This window comes from Anoplopoma fimbria, chromosome 5 (assembly GCF_027596085.1).
Source record: "Anoplopoma fimbria isolate UVic2021 breed Golden Eagle Sablefish chromosome 5, Afim_UVic_2022, whole genome shotgun sequence".
Taxonomy (NCBI): domain Eukaryota; kingdom Metazoa; phylum Chordata; class Actinopteri; order Perciformes; family Anoplopomatidae; genus Anoplopoma; species Anoplopoma fimbria.
In genome coordinates, this window is record NC_072453.1 from 9,848,588 (window position 1) to 9,864,890 (window position 16,303).

The following is a 16,303-nucleotide window of genomic DNA, read 5'->3' on the forward strand; positions in this document are numbered from 1 at the left end:
ATCTGTTTTAATGTTACATATTCTTTGGCAGTAATTAATAAAAAGCTTTGGTTCCCAAACTGGACAGAGAAGATAAACTGTTATTGTTCCCCAGAGGAGAAAATCAGGTGTAAAGAAAAGTAACAGAAATAATAATTAGAAGTATATAAAATAAAAATAGCACATATACTAGAGTAATTGAACTCAACATTGCAGTACGGCCTCTAATGGAGTACTACTGTAATGTTTAATTTTTATTTATTTAAATCTGTATCTCACAATATCCTGACAACTAATTGTTTGAGTAACCCTTTAACCAGGGATGATATAAGTACTCAGATATCTTACTGAGTACAAATAGCAATACTACTGTGTGGAAATAATCTGTTACAAGTTTATGTAAAAGTACAAAAGTATTAGCATTGAAATGCACTTGGAGTAAAAAAAAAAGTAAAAGCACACACATTATGCAGAATAATGTTTTTTTATATGATTGGGTTAGATTCAGTGATTATTTCTGTGTTAATCACTTTGATATTGCAGCTGGAAATATTTCATAGTCTTCAAATAAATGCAATGAATTAAAAAAAAAAAGTATATTTACTTCTGAGATGTACAAGAAAAAGGAAATACACAAATAAAATACAACTCCCTCAAAAGTACAGTACTTTAATTTCCTTTAACTTGAACTAATATTCAATATTCAAAACTGTATAAAACATAATAAATTGAGTCCACGTGACCATCCGCTGTGTCCTGTCCCTTTAACACCAAACTGCAGAGTCACGTGACAGTGTGTCATGTGATTATTGAATTGTGAGTCTAAAAAATAAAAAAACCCAGCTTCATTCCTTCTTTGTGCTCTGAATGTTCGTGAAGCCCCTCGACACACACGTGTTTACGAGCTGGGCTGTTTTAGCACCACACCTACCAGGTAAGAAAAACACTTCCGGGTTGGCTGGGTAGCAGAAAGCCATTCAAACCGGTTAGCTTCACTGTTAGCCACCTAGCATGCTGTGCTCAGTTGTTTTTCTTTGCATTTGTGTGCAGAGAAAGCTCGTTTATTCCAGTTACAGTCACAGTAAAGTTTCTTGTGTCAGTGCTTTATACGTTCAGTACTATGTTTATGATAATGCATACATGCATACATGCATTATGACAGTATAATGGTGAATAATGGTGTTTTTTTAATGTTCTTTAGGTTGTAAGAGGAGTATGCAGCACACAGCTGTGTGTGAATAACAACTGAACCAAAGCTGTCTGTCTCCAAGTCCTCTGATTGTAAAGGTAAAGTACACTTAATACTGTATTTTAATAATAATGCATTAGATAGAATGGTGGAACCTTAGTACATTTAGTAAAATACTGCACTTAATTTGAGTATTTCCATTTTCTACTACTTTATACTTTATATTTTTATTTTATTTTATTGTATAATATGTTTTATTTATTACCTTAATCTGTTTCTCTGTCCTTGAGCTGCTGCAACACCCGAATTTCCCCCATGGCGATCAATAAAGGAATATAGATCTCTAATTCTACATTTCAGGGACAAATGTTGTATTAACTGCACAACATTTATTTGAACACTTCAGTTATTTGCATAGTCTGATTAATGAGACAAAATTGTTGGTGAGACAAAACAAGACATTTTGCAAATTTCCCCGCTGCAGGACTAATCTTATCTTATCTTATCTTATCTTATCTTATAAGATAAGGTAATCCTTTATTAGTCCCGCAGCGGGGAAATTTGCAGGCTTACAGCAGCATAGAGTTAAAGTGCACACAAGAGACATAGTATCCTATCTTATCTTATTTAAATACCTGGGAAAGTTTATTCTAAGAAACTCTGATTGGCATTTGTGGCATTTTATGACATTTTATATATCAAAGAACTAATCAAGAAACCTAGAAAATAATCAGGAGATTACACAAACTTCAAAAAAATCATCAGTGACAGCGTTACTTATTTTATATACCCGATGAAGCTTTTTCACTTCTCTTTAAGATGTGTTTCTTTTTCATTTCGTTATCAGTTCCGACATTTCTACACTTCTATTTAAGTTAACTTCAGCTAACTGTTCTTCTTTTAATGCTAAGTAACCTGGATCAGTTATCGGCTTATTTAACATGTTGTCAGGCTCAACAAACTTACTAGAGCTACAACGAGTATTTGATAAATCAATTATTTAATCAACAACGGAAAAAACAACAGGAAACTAGTTTAATAATCAATTAATTGTTTTACACATTTAAGTAAAAATGCCATACTTTTTTTGTTTCCAGCTTTTAAAAAGTTATGATTTGCTGTTTTTATTTGTGGTATATATTTAATATCTTTCTGTTTGGACTGTTGAGAAATTGTCTGAGAAACTATCAATACATTTTTATTTATTTTTATTTTTAACTAAACAATTAATAGAGAAATTATTCAGCATTTAAATTTACCAAAATGTTTCTGTTGCAGCGCTAAAATCTGCTAAATGAAGGCTGGAGGAACAAAAATATAACAATATTAAACCAAATATTAAATAAATATTTGATTGTGACTTTTGGTATTGTTAAGCAGTTGTTAAGGGATATAAAATGCCAAAGATAAGGGACATGAAATCTACGGTATGATGTGTTTTTTTGTGTTGAAATCCAGTTTATCAGCAGAAATTCCTGCTGAGCTGCTGTACTTAGCTTTGTTATCCGTCTACACAATGATTTGAATTCTCAAAACCACAAAGAAACACGAAAAACAAAAAGATTAGGTAGAATTTGTTCACAATCGTTCAGGATCTCTGCATGTTGTCAGACCACCATGCGTCATGCTTCATTCCTCATTCCTGATTCTCTGCTGCTTTGGTTCAGATGCTGCAGACGGGGATCCTGTTTCTGGTTCTGCTGGGCCTGAGCTCGGCGCTGGTCTGTCCGGATGGAGGCATGTGTGAGGACAAAGACACCTGCTGCAAGAACACAGCGGGAGGATACGGATGCTGTCCACTACCACATGTGAGTTACCATACAGTTATATATACTAAATAAACTTCTAATTAAAGTTTTCAAATAGTTCTCTACTAAAACCTCTCAGAAACAGGAGGAGTCGAGTAAAACACATTGATTCGAGACAGGATGTCAGCAGAGATATACTGATCTATATAACTGAGAATCTTGCTGCTCTGTGTTCTCAGTGTGTTAAACCTTTTGTCGTCTCTCTCCGTCTCCTTTTTTATTTTTTGAATCCACCTGCAGGCTGAATGTTGTTCGGACCACCTCCACTGCTGCTTTGAGGGGACGGTCTGTGATCTCGTCCACTCCAGATGTGTTAATAAGACCGTTTCACTGCCCTGGATGAGACGTCTTCCCACCAAACAGGCCCCACTCGTTCCTCAGGTAACTCTAACAAAGGGCTTTATCACATCAAATATCTAGAAGGTGTGTCGTCTTTATATTATTATTTTATTCTCAGTCTCTTCTGAGTGCATAAGACTTTTGTTTCGAAGGAAGCGTTGTCGTCCTTTCACTAAAGTCTATGAGGCATAAAGTTCTGGCAGTTATGATGGTTTTCTTGACTTCATCCTTTAGACATGCGTGTAAATATTTGAAGATTCGTTATCCAATACAAAAAGCACGCACTATAAGCTCTCTTTTTATTGAATTGTTCTTTTGGACCTTAATGCGTAAAATATTGGTACAAAGTGCAAATTACACATTGATGACGCATTGAAAGTAAAGAACTTCAGAAGTATAAGGATAAAAAAACAGCATAAAGATGCACCAGAAAACTGATGTATTGTTTGCTTTTTCATTTTTTATAGTTTCATATTTCTTGAAACATGTTAAGACATCATTGTATTGTTTTAGAAATGCAATAATGAAAATCACTGACATAATATAAAATTATGTTTTTTACCTTTTTAGAGGAGGATTAATCCTAATTGCTTGGGGACCAATGACCTTTCCTCTACTACCTTTTTATATAACAAATATTAAAAGCTAATGGACAGATGCCCATTTAATGTATCGAGCACATTTATGCTCTCCAGAGGCTGAAGACCTTCTCTTTTATTATAATTTTTTAGCTCCATTCTCAGTCCCAAATATAACTTTACAGACAACATACATTACCTAAGAAACAAATAGCCATAAAGTGTGTTGAGCACAGACGTTCTTCAAAGAGGATAATGGCATAAACTGTTTTGATTTTAATATCTTACTAGACTCACTATACATTATTATGCCATCATAAAAATAGCAAAAATATCAGTATGTTGTTTTTAGGGCTAATGTGGTTTTGCTGTCCAATAGTACTAGATACATTTTCATTAATAGCAGATGTCAATGGAATAACTAGATATTTTTTTACTCTAATGAGTCACTATATTAGCAGTCCTGTCATTGACATGTTGTTTTCTGTTTTTCCTTCTTAATTTATATGCGTGGGCTGTGATGTGTGATGGTTGCAGCTCGGGGAGAAAGTAAAGGCAATCATTTGTCCGGACCAGGAGTCCGAGTGTCCCGACCACACCACTTGCTGCCAGGTTCTTGACGGCTCATGGGGCTGCTGTCCATTACCAGAGGTGATAAAGATGAGCTCGGCCTCACATACTGAAACACTGTGAAATAAAACACAAACCCCGAAACACACCGTGGAACATATTACATGGTCTGCTGGTCAGAGTTTGATGCTGCCAGCTGGTCTCCTAGTTGCTCTGCTGGATAAAACTGTTTTATAATCTCAGACTAAATCTCTGGTTATGTTGACATTTTTAGAGCAGTTGATTTGAATCAGAGTTGTCTCTGTATCCACCGTACAAGAAAAATACTTTGAGGATCAAGAATAACTGATGCAAATCAAGATATTTATGTTTCTTTTAGAGCCTTCCTTTTAAATCGACCAAAGAGATGTATCTGCTGAAACTTAACAGTGTATATGTCGGCCTATAAGTTATAAAAAACTGCAGTACAGAAATGTAAAAGGTATGTTTGAGGTCATTAAGAAACAAAAGTTTGTCGAGCAGAGACGACTTAAAAGTAAAAAAATGTAACTACAAAATGTCCCAAAATATATCTTCTTCACAAATCTGTAAAAAAGAAAAGCAATTGGGATAGATTCGTATCATAAACCTTTTGTTTTTGTTGTGTTTTCAAAGTTAAAAAAAAAATAATATTTGCTTCATTACAATTGTTTGGTGTTTGTCATTCTTATCCAGTGCCTATTGGAATGCTGGAATTGCCAGCTGATCATTAGTTGTTTTTTTTACTACTTTACTACAAGATTATGTCCAATTTCTATTTATCAGCAAACAAATTTATATTTTTATAAATGTTAAAAATCTGGTAATTCAGTATCTTAATTATGGTTTTGCTTGTTATACATTTATAATTATCTCCTACTGACAGCCTTCAAGTTGTGTATGTTAGTCCATTATCTGCAGAAAACTGTTTGGTGACTGTCTGAAATGATTTTATTCTCTTTCTACAGGCGGTGTGTTGTGAGGATAAACTCCACTGTTGCCCTGAGGGAACAAAGTGTGATCTGGCTCACTCAAAGTGTGAGACGTCCTCACTGAAGTCCTTCCCCATGCTGGAGAAACTGCCTGCCAGGAGGAGGGAGAATAATTCAGGTACAGAATTCATCATGTTGATGGTCCTGACATACTCATGTCAAGGTGTACTTGAAAAATCCTATGTGAAAAATAAACATTTTAAATGTCACTGAAATCCATCTGTCATTCTACAGTTGTATGCTGATGATACCTTACTGGTAACTGTAGAATCAGCATATAATTGTACGATAACTGTCATTCTACAATTATATGCTGATATTACAGTTATCAGTACAGTATCATCAGCATACAACTGTTGAATGACTAATGGATTTCAGTTATTCTACTTTTATTTGCTGATGATACTGTACTGATAACTTTAGAATCAGCATATAATTGTAGATTACAGGTATTCTACAGTTATATGCTGATGATACTGTACTAATAACTGTAGAATCAGCATATAATTGTAAAATGACAGGTATTCTACAGTTATATGCTGATGATACTGTACTAATAACTAATGAGTGTCACTTCTTTGAGTTTCTTTATGCTGATGCTGATGATGATATACAAATGATTTATTACTTTTCTTTCTTCATGTTTCTGTATATGCTGATGTTACTGTACTAATAACTGATTACATTTCTTTCTTCATGGTTCTGTAGCCCCAATAGTCGGTTCAGTGTTGTGTCCTGGTGGGACAAGCAGCTGCCCAGATAGTTATACATGTTGCCTTCAAACCAGTGGAGACTACGGCTGCTGCCCTTACGAGCAGGTACATATAACTCTCTCGAAAATATACTAGAGCTGAAACAGAAAATTTGTCAATTTAATTGTTTTTTTGATCAACAGAAAATGCTAATTACTCATTTGTTAAGTCATGCCATATATTCACAATAGTAGTTCAGCTTCTGAAATGTGAGGACTTGCTGCTTTTCTTTATATTATTAATTATATTATATTATTGTGAATTTAATATCTTTAAGAGGTTTAGACTTTTCTCTAATGGACAAAAACAGGCAATTTGAAGAGATCACCTTGTCACTGGGAAACTGCAGTTGGCATTTAACACACTTTTCTAACAAATGTAGCTCCCTATGATTAATCAGTTAATTGAGAAAATTCGTTAGTTGAAGCTGTAAATACACTGTTACAAAGAGAATATTTATTTCATTAATTAGATTAGTTCCTTGTTAATTACTGTACCGTTAAATTTTTTTTTATTGTTTTATTACATCCAAACAGTCCAGTACAAATGACTGTATACTACTTTCTTTTATTAAGTCAAGTTTAACAAAAGCTTTGAAGAAAAGCTACTGCAGGGTAATCATGTTATTTGCTAATAGAAGGTTTATTTGAAATATGATATTTTGTGTCACAAAGTTGTTTGTTTGTGTTTAATCTACTTTAGAAATGTGTCTCTTTTTGTTACAAGAGTTTCAACTTGCAGCTTTGGTAAATAATATCTTGTTATGGTGTGAGGGCTTTATTGGAATGAAATAAAAGTTTATGGTGTGAGGCTGAAGTTGGTAACAAAGGCTTTAATTCTGAATGTACTTATAAATACTTTTTTGGGTGTTTGGTGTCCTAATTTTCTACTAAACCTGCTTACTTTTATTCTTATTCTGACTCTGTTGTTTGAAATTTGAATCGTGTGCAGGCCATGTGCTGCAGCGATTATCTCCACTGTTGCCCTAGCGGCACAATATGTGACCTGGAGCATTGGGTCTGCAAGTTTGGTGAGACGAGCATGCCTCTGATGAAGAAGATCGCCGCTGTGCCCAATGACGGTAAGCAGTCATACCTGAGAGAGACTGGACCTATTTTGATTGATAATTTCATATTAAACTGTGTGCAAGAAACAAGTATTGATCATTTTGACTTTGCGTCTGTTCTGGCTTCTCGTCCTGTCAGTTAAGTGTCCAGACAAGACATCAGCTTGTCTGGACCAGACGACGTGCTGCAAGATGACTGACGGCACGTATGGCTGCTGTCCTATGCCCAACGTGAGTCACCTTACCTAACCTGTTCAAAAGGATAGACATTACTATCCAAACCCACCAAGAATTGCTTCACCTATTGATCATTTGACTACATTTAATCACAATCAATATGCTGACATATTGTCTGAATATTTTATTTGAAACCATCAAATTCTAGAAGAAGAAACATTCTACATTACCAATAAATGCCCAGAGAATAACAGTTGAGAAACACATAAACACAACATTATGAGAAAGGTGTCTGGGTCTCCAAACTGTCAGATCATAGCACATTCTAATTCCATTATATATACTGATCTTAATTAAGCACATTTGAATAAGTTTGCCTACCTGATTGCAGACATGAAGTGAATAATTGTGCAGGAGAATTGGGGGCTGGTCACATCGTGATGCGTTGCCACAGGCAACTACAGCAGGGTAAAGCAGATCAGGCAAATCGGTCTGCGATCTCAACCGATCAAATGAGATTGAAGGAAAATGTATAATATGCTCACTTGCTCCTTATAGCCTTCATGAAACTATCACCACATGAGATATGAATCCCCTCTTCCCTCTCAGATTCATTTGTTCATTCATTTGGCCGTAGTCGTCTGCGTGGCGTATCTGGAGAATGCAGCGCTTTCAGTGGACTTTGTAATGCTAATTGTACAATCATCAAGTTGCTGTTTTCCGTCTAATGAGGATATCCCCTGTCTGTGCGATCAATGCAATTCTTAATGTGTTTTGTAAAAAATGATTCGGCTAATATATTTGTCAAACACTGAATACGACTCTCCGCTCTCTACTCGGCAGGACACAACTTCTCAGCTAAAACACATCTATTAAGAATAGAATCAAAAATGTATATAATAAAGTAGCCGGCTGGACTTAAATGAGTTGGCTGTTTGGCCTTCATTAGGGAAAAGATCTGACATTAATCCCATGATTCAAGGCTCATTTATTGTCATTATGCAATGCAGGGATGCACAGCGAAATTCAGTTGTAGCCCATTTATAACACAACAAACATAAACAAAATAAAAAACACATTTATTTATTTATTTATTTATGACTGATTAAGAGACTTCCCTCTCTCCTTCCAGGCCGTCTGCTGTTCAGATCACTTCCACTGTTGTCCTGAAGGCACAGAGTGTGACCTCGTCCACAGCGCCTGTGTGTCCGCTCGCGGAGAGACCTCCATGACCGTGAAGATCCCCGCCGCCGTGAAGACGCTGGTGAAAGTTCAGAGCAAAGGTCAGAGTGGGACGGTTGTCTTCACCAGAGGAATTCTATCAAAGCAGAAGATGTTTTTTCACTGTCCAAGACCTTCTCGATCTCAAATATTTGATTGGAATTGATTGGTTTTCAGAAGCTTTGACGTAATGTGGTGCAGGTACTAAACATTATCTATAGACTCAAAGAGCAGTTTAACACAAACTATTAATTATATTATATTATAATTTCATGTGAAGATTCTGATTTCTGTCTGTTACTGTTACTGTAAATTAGGACATTAATAACAATAATAATAACTTTATTACAAAGTTCTACACAAAACCCATAAAACCAAAAGATGTAAAGTGCAATAACTTACAAATAATTAAGATTGAATTGACGAACACTATAACACATGAAATGAAAAATTATAAATTCAGTAAAGGCACAGAATAAAACAATTTAAGTTATAAAGTTATGAGTTTTTAGGTGAAATTTTAAGAGATAAAGAGTAATCTTACAAGATGAAACACAGTCAGTAACAAATCAGTCTTTATCTGTTTTACTGTGGTTTATTCATTTTATTACTTGATTTATGATTTTGTGTCTTATATGTCAAAACTATCGTAAATAACGAGCATCACAAGCTCACCACAGCCCGAGGTAAATTCCTCAGTTATAAATGATCACTTTGAAATGTGCTTTTGGCTCAAAATGTTCAGTCTTCACAACAATAACAAAAAAACGGCAGCAAATCCTCACATGTGAGAAGCTGGAATGAGTGAATGTTTGTTTTAATTTGTTAAAAATTGGTTAGTTTTCTGTCAGTTATTAAATTAATAGTTTCTGCACAATAACTCAATATGAATCCTTACTTTGAGTTGTGAACAGGGGAACTACTGGATATGTGAGTGAAGTCGTATAAAGCTTTTATTTTCTCAAGATGTAGATGTGTGAGGTCTGATACATTTCCTCAAATGATGTCACTTGAGTCAGTGTCGGTTGAAGACTACAAGGTTGAAATCTGGATCTAAAATCTGGATGCGCCAGGTTTTGACAAGCAGGAAGAATGCATGGAATTAAAAAAAGACGAGATCTCTGTTTCTGCTGAACTGTTATTTTTAGGAATGCAACGCTACTCTTTTAAATAAAGTTTGTGCTCTGATAATCTGATAATAATGTCTTTCAGTCGGTGCCGTTTCCTGCAACGGCTCGGTGACCTGCGCCGACGGAGACACCTGCTGCAAATCGCCAGTGGGACAATGGGCCTGTTGTCCTCTACCTGAGGTACCGACATACTGATGTGTGTGAGTCACACAGACCGGCTGTGTTTGGCTGTCTGTTCAGCTGCACTGAATAAAACTCAGCACATGATTTGATTCCAGAGATCGCGATTCGTCTCCAGACTGCACAGTTTAGGGAGGAGGACAGGGGAGGACAGTTCTAACATTTTTTAAGAAGCTGTATCATATAAATATAATGCAGATTCTGCACCTTGTGTGTGTCTCCTCCCTGTAGGCCGTGTGTTGTGAGGACCACCTCCACTGCTGTCCACGCAGCACCGTTTGTGACCTCGAGGCCTCCACATGCCTCAGTGCCTGGGGCGGCACCGTGATGCCGTGGGTCGACAAAGTGCCTGTCTTCCCGTTAATCACCGGTAAGAACAAGTGTGACGAGTCCAAGTCCTGCCCCGTAAAATACACCTGCTGCAAGACGGAGAGTGGACGCTGGGCCTGCTGTCCTCTGCCTCAGGTAAGACGGGACCAGAGGGATGAAAAATATGCAACGTTTTAATATTTGAATGTACTTATATTCACTCTCAGCTGCCAGTTTATTAGGTTCACCTGCAATAAATCCTCTTTCATGAAGGTAAAAGTAAATATTCTGGTATTTAACAGGGTTTGGTTTTGTGCTGAAAAGCTTGATGAAACGGTATAAAGTCTTTATTCTGTGTTCCTTCCAGGCCGTGTGCTGCGATGACCACACCCACTGCTGCCCTCACAATACCGTCTGCAACCTGGAGGCTGAGACCTGTGACGACCCGTCAGGTCTCCTGCCTTCCCTCCGCTGGGTGGAGAAAGTGTCGGCTCTGACCTCAGAGGTGGAGAAAGAGAAGTGTGACAAGCAGACGATGTGTCCTGGAGGCACCACCTGCTGTAAGAAAGACTCCGGACAGTGGGCCTGCTGCCCCTTACCTCAGGTCAGTGGATTAAAGGCCTCCTGAGGGTGTGTTTGTTCTCATTAAGTTATTACAGGCGTCCAGGATGTAAAAATCCTGGACAAAAAACTTTCACACCTTTTTAAAATGGTCATGAAACTCTGCCGGTTGAATCATGAGAACAAAACATGAACAATTGTGTTAGAACATATCTGGTTCTTCAGGAAAAAGTCAAATGTATAAGAAGCCTGTGGACATAAAAGCTGAAGGAGAGATGTTAAATTATGCCTCCAAAGGATCATTTCAGTAAAAAAACATCCAATCACAGAATCAAGAGTTATGTTGTGTGCACTGCTAACGAGCTGAAACCCAATAAACTGTGTGACTTTAGTGAATCTGAACTAACCCTTTGAACCAACAAAGTAACACAAATACACAAACTAACTAACTGATGGAGGCAGCAGTAGACCAGCACCTTCCATGTTCTGTGAGGTAAAATAACTGTTTTTGGCAATGGAGTCTTGTGCCTTATATAGATGATAGCTTCAGTTCACCGTCAGAAAGATCTGTCTGACAACAAGGCCTTTAATTTGACTGATAGTTAAAAGGGTGTTTTCACTCTGTATGTGGTTTCACTTTCCATCAAACTGCTTCAACTGCTGAAATGCTTCATGTTACAGTATAACAACCGGTCATTTGTGCTTAGTTAGTCTTGTTTCCAAGTCTGAGTAATGTGCCTTTCTATTTCCTGCCAGTCAGAGCTGTGAATCATGCTGATGCTCGTTGTTATCGTTCTTATTCATGCAACCATTGAACTGAGAGGCTAAAAAAGAAAGAAAGAAAGTAGAAATACCTCAAACTTAAGGACTTAATACAAAACTTTAGTATCTTAAAATCACTCAGGAGACTTTATGTTTTTTCTGTGTTGAGGAACACAACCACTTAACTTTATGGTGTTATGTCTTAATGACATTTATAATCAGAGACTTGACTAGATAATAACTGAATGATCACCACAGGTTGTTTTTTTTAGGACAAAAGAAGATCAGGAATGTTTCGGTACTGGATGACATTATTTGACTTTTATGTCCAAATCTCTTCCATCTGTTGAGTTGAGTATCTGACATGTTAAGGCGTCATTTAAGAGCTGTTTAATCTCTTTCCTCTCAGGCCGTGTGCTGCAACGATCGTGAGCACTGCTGCCCCAAAGGCTACAAATGCAACGTGGCTGATCAGACGTGTGATAAGCCCGGCGGCCTCAGCCTGCCCTGGCTGCAGAAGATACCGGCCCTGCAGAGCGGGCCCAGTGTGGCCCTTTCCAGTCCAACCAGTCCGTCCAGGAACATGTGTGACGCCCAGACCAGCTGCCCCAAAGACACGACCTGCTGCTTCATGGACAAAACCCACAAATGGGGCTGCTGCCCGCTGCCCAAGGTCCGTCACTAATGAACCAAACACGAGCTAATTACATGTGATTCATTGATAACTGAGAGTCTTCTGTTCTCCAGGCGGTGTGTTGTGATGATGGAAACCACTGCTGCCCCAGCGGGCACACCTGCGAGCCTCACCGCTCCTCCTGCTCAAAGGGACCCCACGTTGTCGTACCCTGGTTCTCCAAACTGAGCGCCCTGAGCGAGGCGAGCGCCGTGACGGACGTCAAATGCGACGACAAGAGCAGCTGCGCTTCAGGAACGACCTGCTGTAAGCTGCAGACGGGAGAGTGGGGCTGCTGCCCGCTGGTCAAGGTCTGTACAGCACCGACTTCACACGCATGTCAGGCTGTTGATTTGATGTTTGGTCATGTGTTTTTTTTAAATTGTGAGAACGCTCGATTAGGTTTGAAAATGCACAAATAAACGCAGAGCAAAATTAAGAGGCTGTCGGATTAGCAAGTTAGGGTTAAATCTATATAAAAAAAACACTTTATTCCTAATATTTAGGAATAAACTCCAATTCAGTGTCACTTAAGACATATATTTGATCTGAGATTATTAATAAAAATGGATGAATATAGGTCATATTATTTGTCAAAGGAAACAAGTTATTGTTCACATTTGGATTCTTAGCAAATCTTACTTTCTGTTACTTAAAAAAACAAAACACCACCAACACACTTAAAAAAACACGTATTTCTGCACAGAGTCAGATAAGGATTAGGCTACACCAATATTATTATTATCATCATATTATAACTAGAATAAGGATCCAGTGGTGTCTGCAGGATCTCTCCTGCTTGCCACACACAATTGGAAAGCACTGAGGCGTTATCTTTAATTAAAAAAGTCTAATGCATTTAATCCGATGAATCACTTTATTCAACTTAATTAAAAAATAATGAATGTGATGACATCGTTAAATAGTCCAGGGACGTTGATCTAAAATTAAAAGACCTGGCTAGTGAGACACAATTCTGTCCCATCTCACATTTATGTCTGGCGTCATAATATATATATATTTTTGTCATTAAATGCTTCACCAAAGAACGTAGTGATGGTATGAAACGCGTCGGAATAAGAGATTCTTGTTCTTGTCTGGTCTTCAGGCGGTCTGTTGTGCCGACCACGAGCACTGCTGTCCTCAGGGCTACACCTGCAACATGCAGACCGGCACATGTGAGAAGAAGAACCACGACGCCCTCGTCCTCACCCTCCCTCAGCTCAGAGTGGAACAGTCCAAACCCAGAGACACCGAGGACGACGAGGACGTACCGTGTGACGTCACGGGGGAGTTTCACTGCCCCAAGAGGGACACCTGCTGTAAGGTGTCGGCCTCAGAGTGGGCCTGCTGCCCCTCACCAAGGGTACGTCCACCTTTACTCACATGAACGGTTCATATTTAATTTGGCGAGCAGGTTTATTGTGTCACATGATCCAAATAAATACTTTTATAAAGTCTGAATATTATTCGCCGAGAGCAAGGCGTTCTTCACATGCATGGATGTTAGCTGGCAGCAATCTATTATTAATTATTATTATTAATATAATAATATTATTAATATAATTCTTAATACGTTATTTTTGACTTGCAGGTATGTTCACAAAATAATTCCATACATTTAGTTTTAGATATAAATGTATTGAGGGAAGCTGAGTATCATTATTTTTTTATTACACTAATTTGGGGGTTAATGATTCATAATTGAGTTATTACGAACATTTAGATTCAAATTTAAATCTGCTACAAGCAATTGCGCTCCAAATCCTTTTAGTCAGACTTTTCTTTTTTTTATTATTGTGTGATGACTTCATAAAATATGACGACAGACATCCGAAGCTTTATTGGAAAACCTCAGGAGAAGCTTTGAATGTCATAACAGAAGACATCCATTAGACTTTTATTGGTGGAACTGATGTTTTTCTTTGACATTTGGATCCTTGTTTGTCTTTAAGCTGTGAGAGAGAGCTCCTTGAATAACTTGTATTGATTATTGGCTTTATAATAAATACATCTCCTTAATGAATAAGTTCAGCTGTTGTGGCAGAAACCTGCATTCCTCTGTCTTTAACCATCATGAATCAAACCCAAACTTTCCTCTGACAGGCGGTCTGCTGCTCCGACTCAAAGCACTGCTGTCCCGCTGGATTCTCATGTGACCTGAAGGTCGGAGGTTGCTCTCCGGACGCCCAGCTGACCTGGGACACTCTGATCGGGGACAGAAGGAAAGACTTTGTCCCGCGTGGACTTTAATCCCTCTCATAGGTGCTCTGATCTGCCTCAGTGTTTTTTTTGGAGGTGGCTGATGAAGAGGAGACTCTGTGGCAGTGAAGGCATTATAATGAAGTAGATGCACTTTGATCAGGTGACGGCTGACACTTGTTTTGTTATTTCAACATGTATAAAACAGTGTGCAGGAGATTTCTTTTCATGTTTTGCGCCAGACAGGAAGGAAACGCATCATGATCCCACTCGCATTAGTGTTACTCCATATTTGTCTTATTGTCAACAAATCCAGTGCAAAGATCAAAACTTTAATGTGTTACTTTGTCCGATTGGTTTCTGCTGAAGAAGAAAACCTTAAAAAATGGGTCACAAATATATCTAGTTTCTTATATTTTCTGTGATTGTTTCAAACACCCTGAAGATAAAGTTGGACCGGGAGCTTCTATTTGACCATTTAAAGGTTCCATGTTAGTTCTGGTTCAGCAGAGATCGCTCTGTTTATCCTCCCAACGCAATTTAGTTTGTGTTTCATTGGGTTTTTGTTCTAAATAGATAAAATGCAGATAAATAAGTTGGTGGTAATAGACTGGTTTCCTTGATGACCTTTAAAAAGCAGTACGTTGTTGTTGTTGTTGTTGTTGTTGTTGGGGGAAACGTTCAAGGTAAATAAAGTTGTATGATAATTATTTAGCTTTTTCTGTTCAGTCATTAATTTTATGGGACCTCGTTCCGTCTGCAGACCACTGCTTTTAAACCTCAATGTTTTAGTTTTTTTTAATCTGGGACATTTCGCATGTACTGAAGTCTTTCCTCCATAAATTGTGCAGCTTAAAAATCGGCTCACACATTTATAGTTTCATTTTTAATAAAGGCTCAGTAATGTCCCAAAACATCTGCTCACTGTTGTTTTTATCAAACATTAAGGAGGAAATAGTTCTGTTTGTTGGGGGACTACTTTCAGCGGCGGATGAATCCACATTAGTGAGTATTTGAGGCAGCAGCTCAGCCACGCAGATAAAAACAGCTGTTTTGGTCTCATCATGGGATTTGTTAACAATAAGAAAAAACAGAACATCGCCTGACTTCATCGTCATCTTCTCATTCGATAACATCGTATTTTGCTCCAGGTGTTTAGGTGTCCAAGTTATTTCACACTTTTTGGTCTCCACTTAGTGGTGAAACAGCATTTCCTTATTTATTCCTTCATGGGCACAAGGTGTTGACTTGAAAACTTAAAGGAATACTTCACCCACAAAATGTACATTTACTCACTCTGTGTTACGTTGAAGTCTTAAAGAGAAACCTTTATGTTTCTCTGGTGCCGCAGTGAACAAAGAATGAAAAAAGACCGTTGAAAAACTGCATAACTACATCAAAACAAACATTTACATATGTTTACTACATCTTCACTAAAACTTTAAATACTAATGAAACATTCAAGCTCTGTTTGAGTCTAAAGCAATTCAAATAGTAAAGTTTTAGTGAAGATGAGTGTGTGTTTGTGAAGCAGTGAGTATATGGTTTAACTGAGTTGTCTGAGATTTTGATAAAGTTTTGGGATTGTTGAACGCAGCCTCCATTAACTTTAATCTCAGTTTTTTTTATTCTCTGTTCACTGTGAAGGAATGATAGAAAAACAAAGTGTTCTTCAAGAAATCTGGGTTTGTAATTAATATTCAAACGATCATATATATTTTTTTTTTTTGATTTAATTTATTCTTTATGTTTGCCTGTGATTTATTGAAAGTAAAGCAGTGATATAAATAGTTTGTT

The 16,303-nt window shown here is 37.5% G+C and overlaps 1 protein-coding gene across 2 annotated transcripts; it reads left to right on the forward strand.

Annotated features, from left to right (window-relative positions):
• The first annotated feature begins 782 nt into the window (after positions 1-782).
• On the forward strand, positions 783-15,420 carry grnb (granulin b). Of its 2 annotated transcripts, none has more exons than XM_054599269.1 (17): positions 783-913; positions 1,181-1,266; positions 2,836-2,976; positions 3,217-3,357; positions 4,431-4,544; positions 5,450-5,591; positions 6,182-6,291; positions 7,177-7,306; positions 7,431-7,522; positions 8,601-8,751; positions 9,902-9,999; positions 10,231-10,464; positions 10,676-10,912; positions 12,041-12,304; positions 12,379-12,615; positions 13,413-13,670; positions 14,411-15,420. In XM_054599269.1, the coding sequence occupies exons 3-17, from the start codon at positions 2,836-2,838 to the stop codon at positions 14,555-14,557; spliced, it is 2,496 nt and encodes an 831-aa protein (XP_054455244.1). In that variant the 5' UTR covers positions 783-913; positions 1,181-1,266; the 3' UTR covers positions 14,558-15,420. The 2 variants fall into 2 exon arrangements, with proteins under 2 accessions (XP_054455244.1, XP_054455245.1); XM_054599270.1 differs by lacking the exon at positions 783-913 and adding an exon at positions 997-1,074.
• Positions 15,421-16,303: the final 883 nt, after the last annotated feature.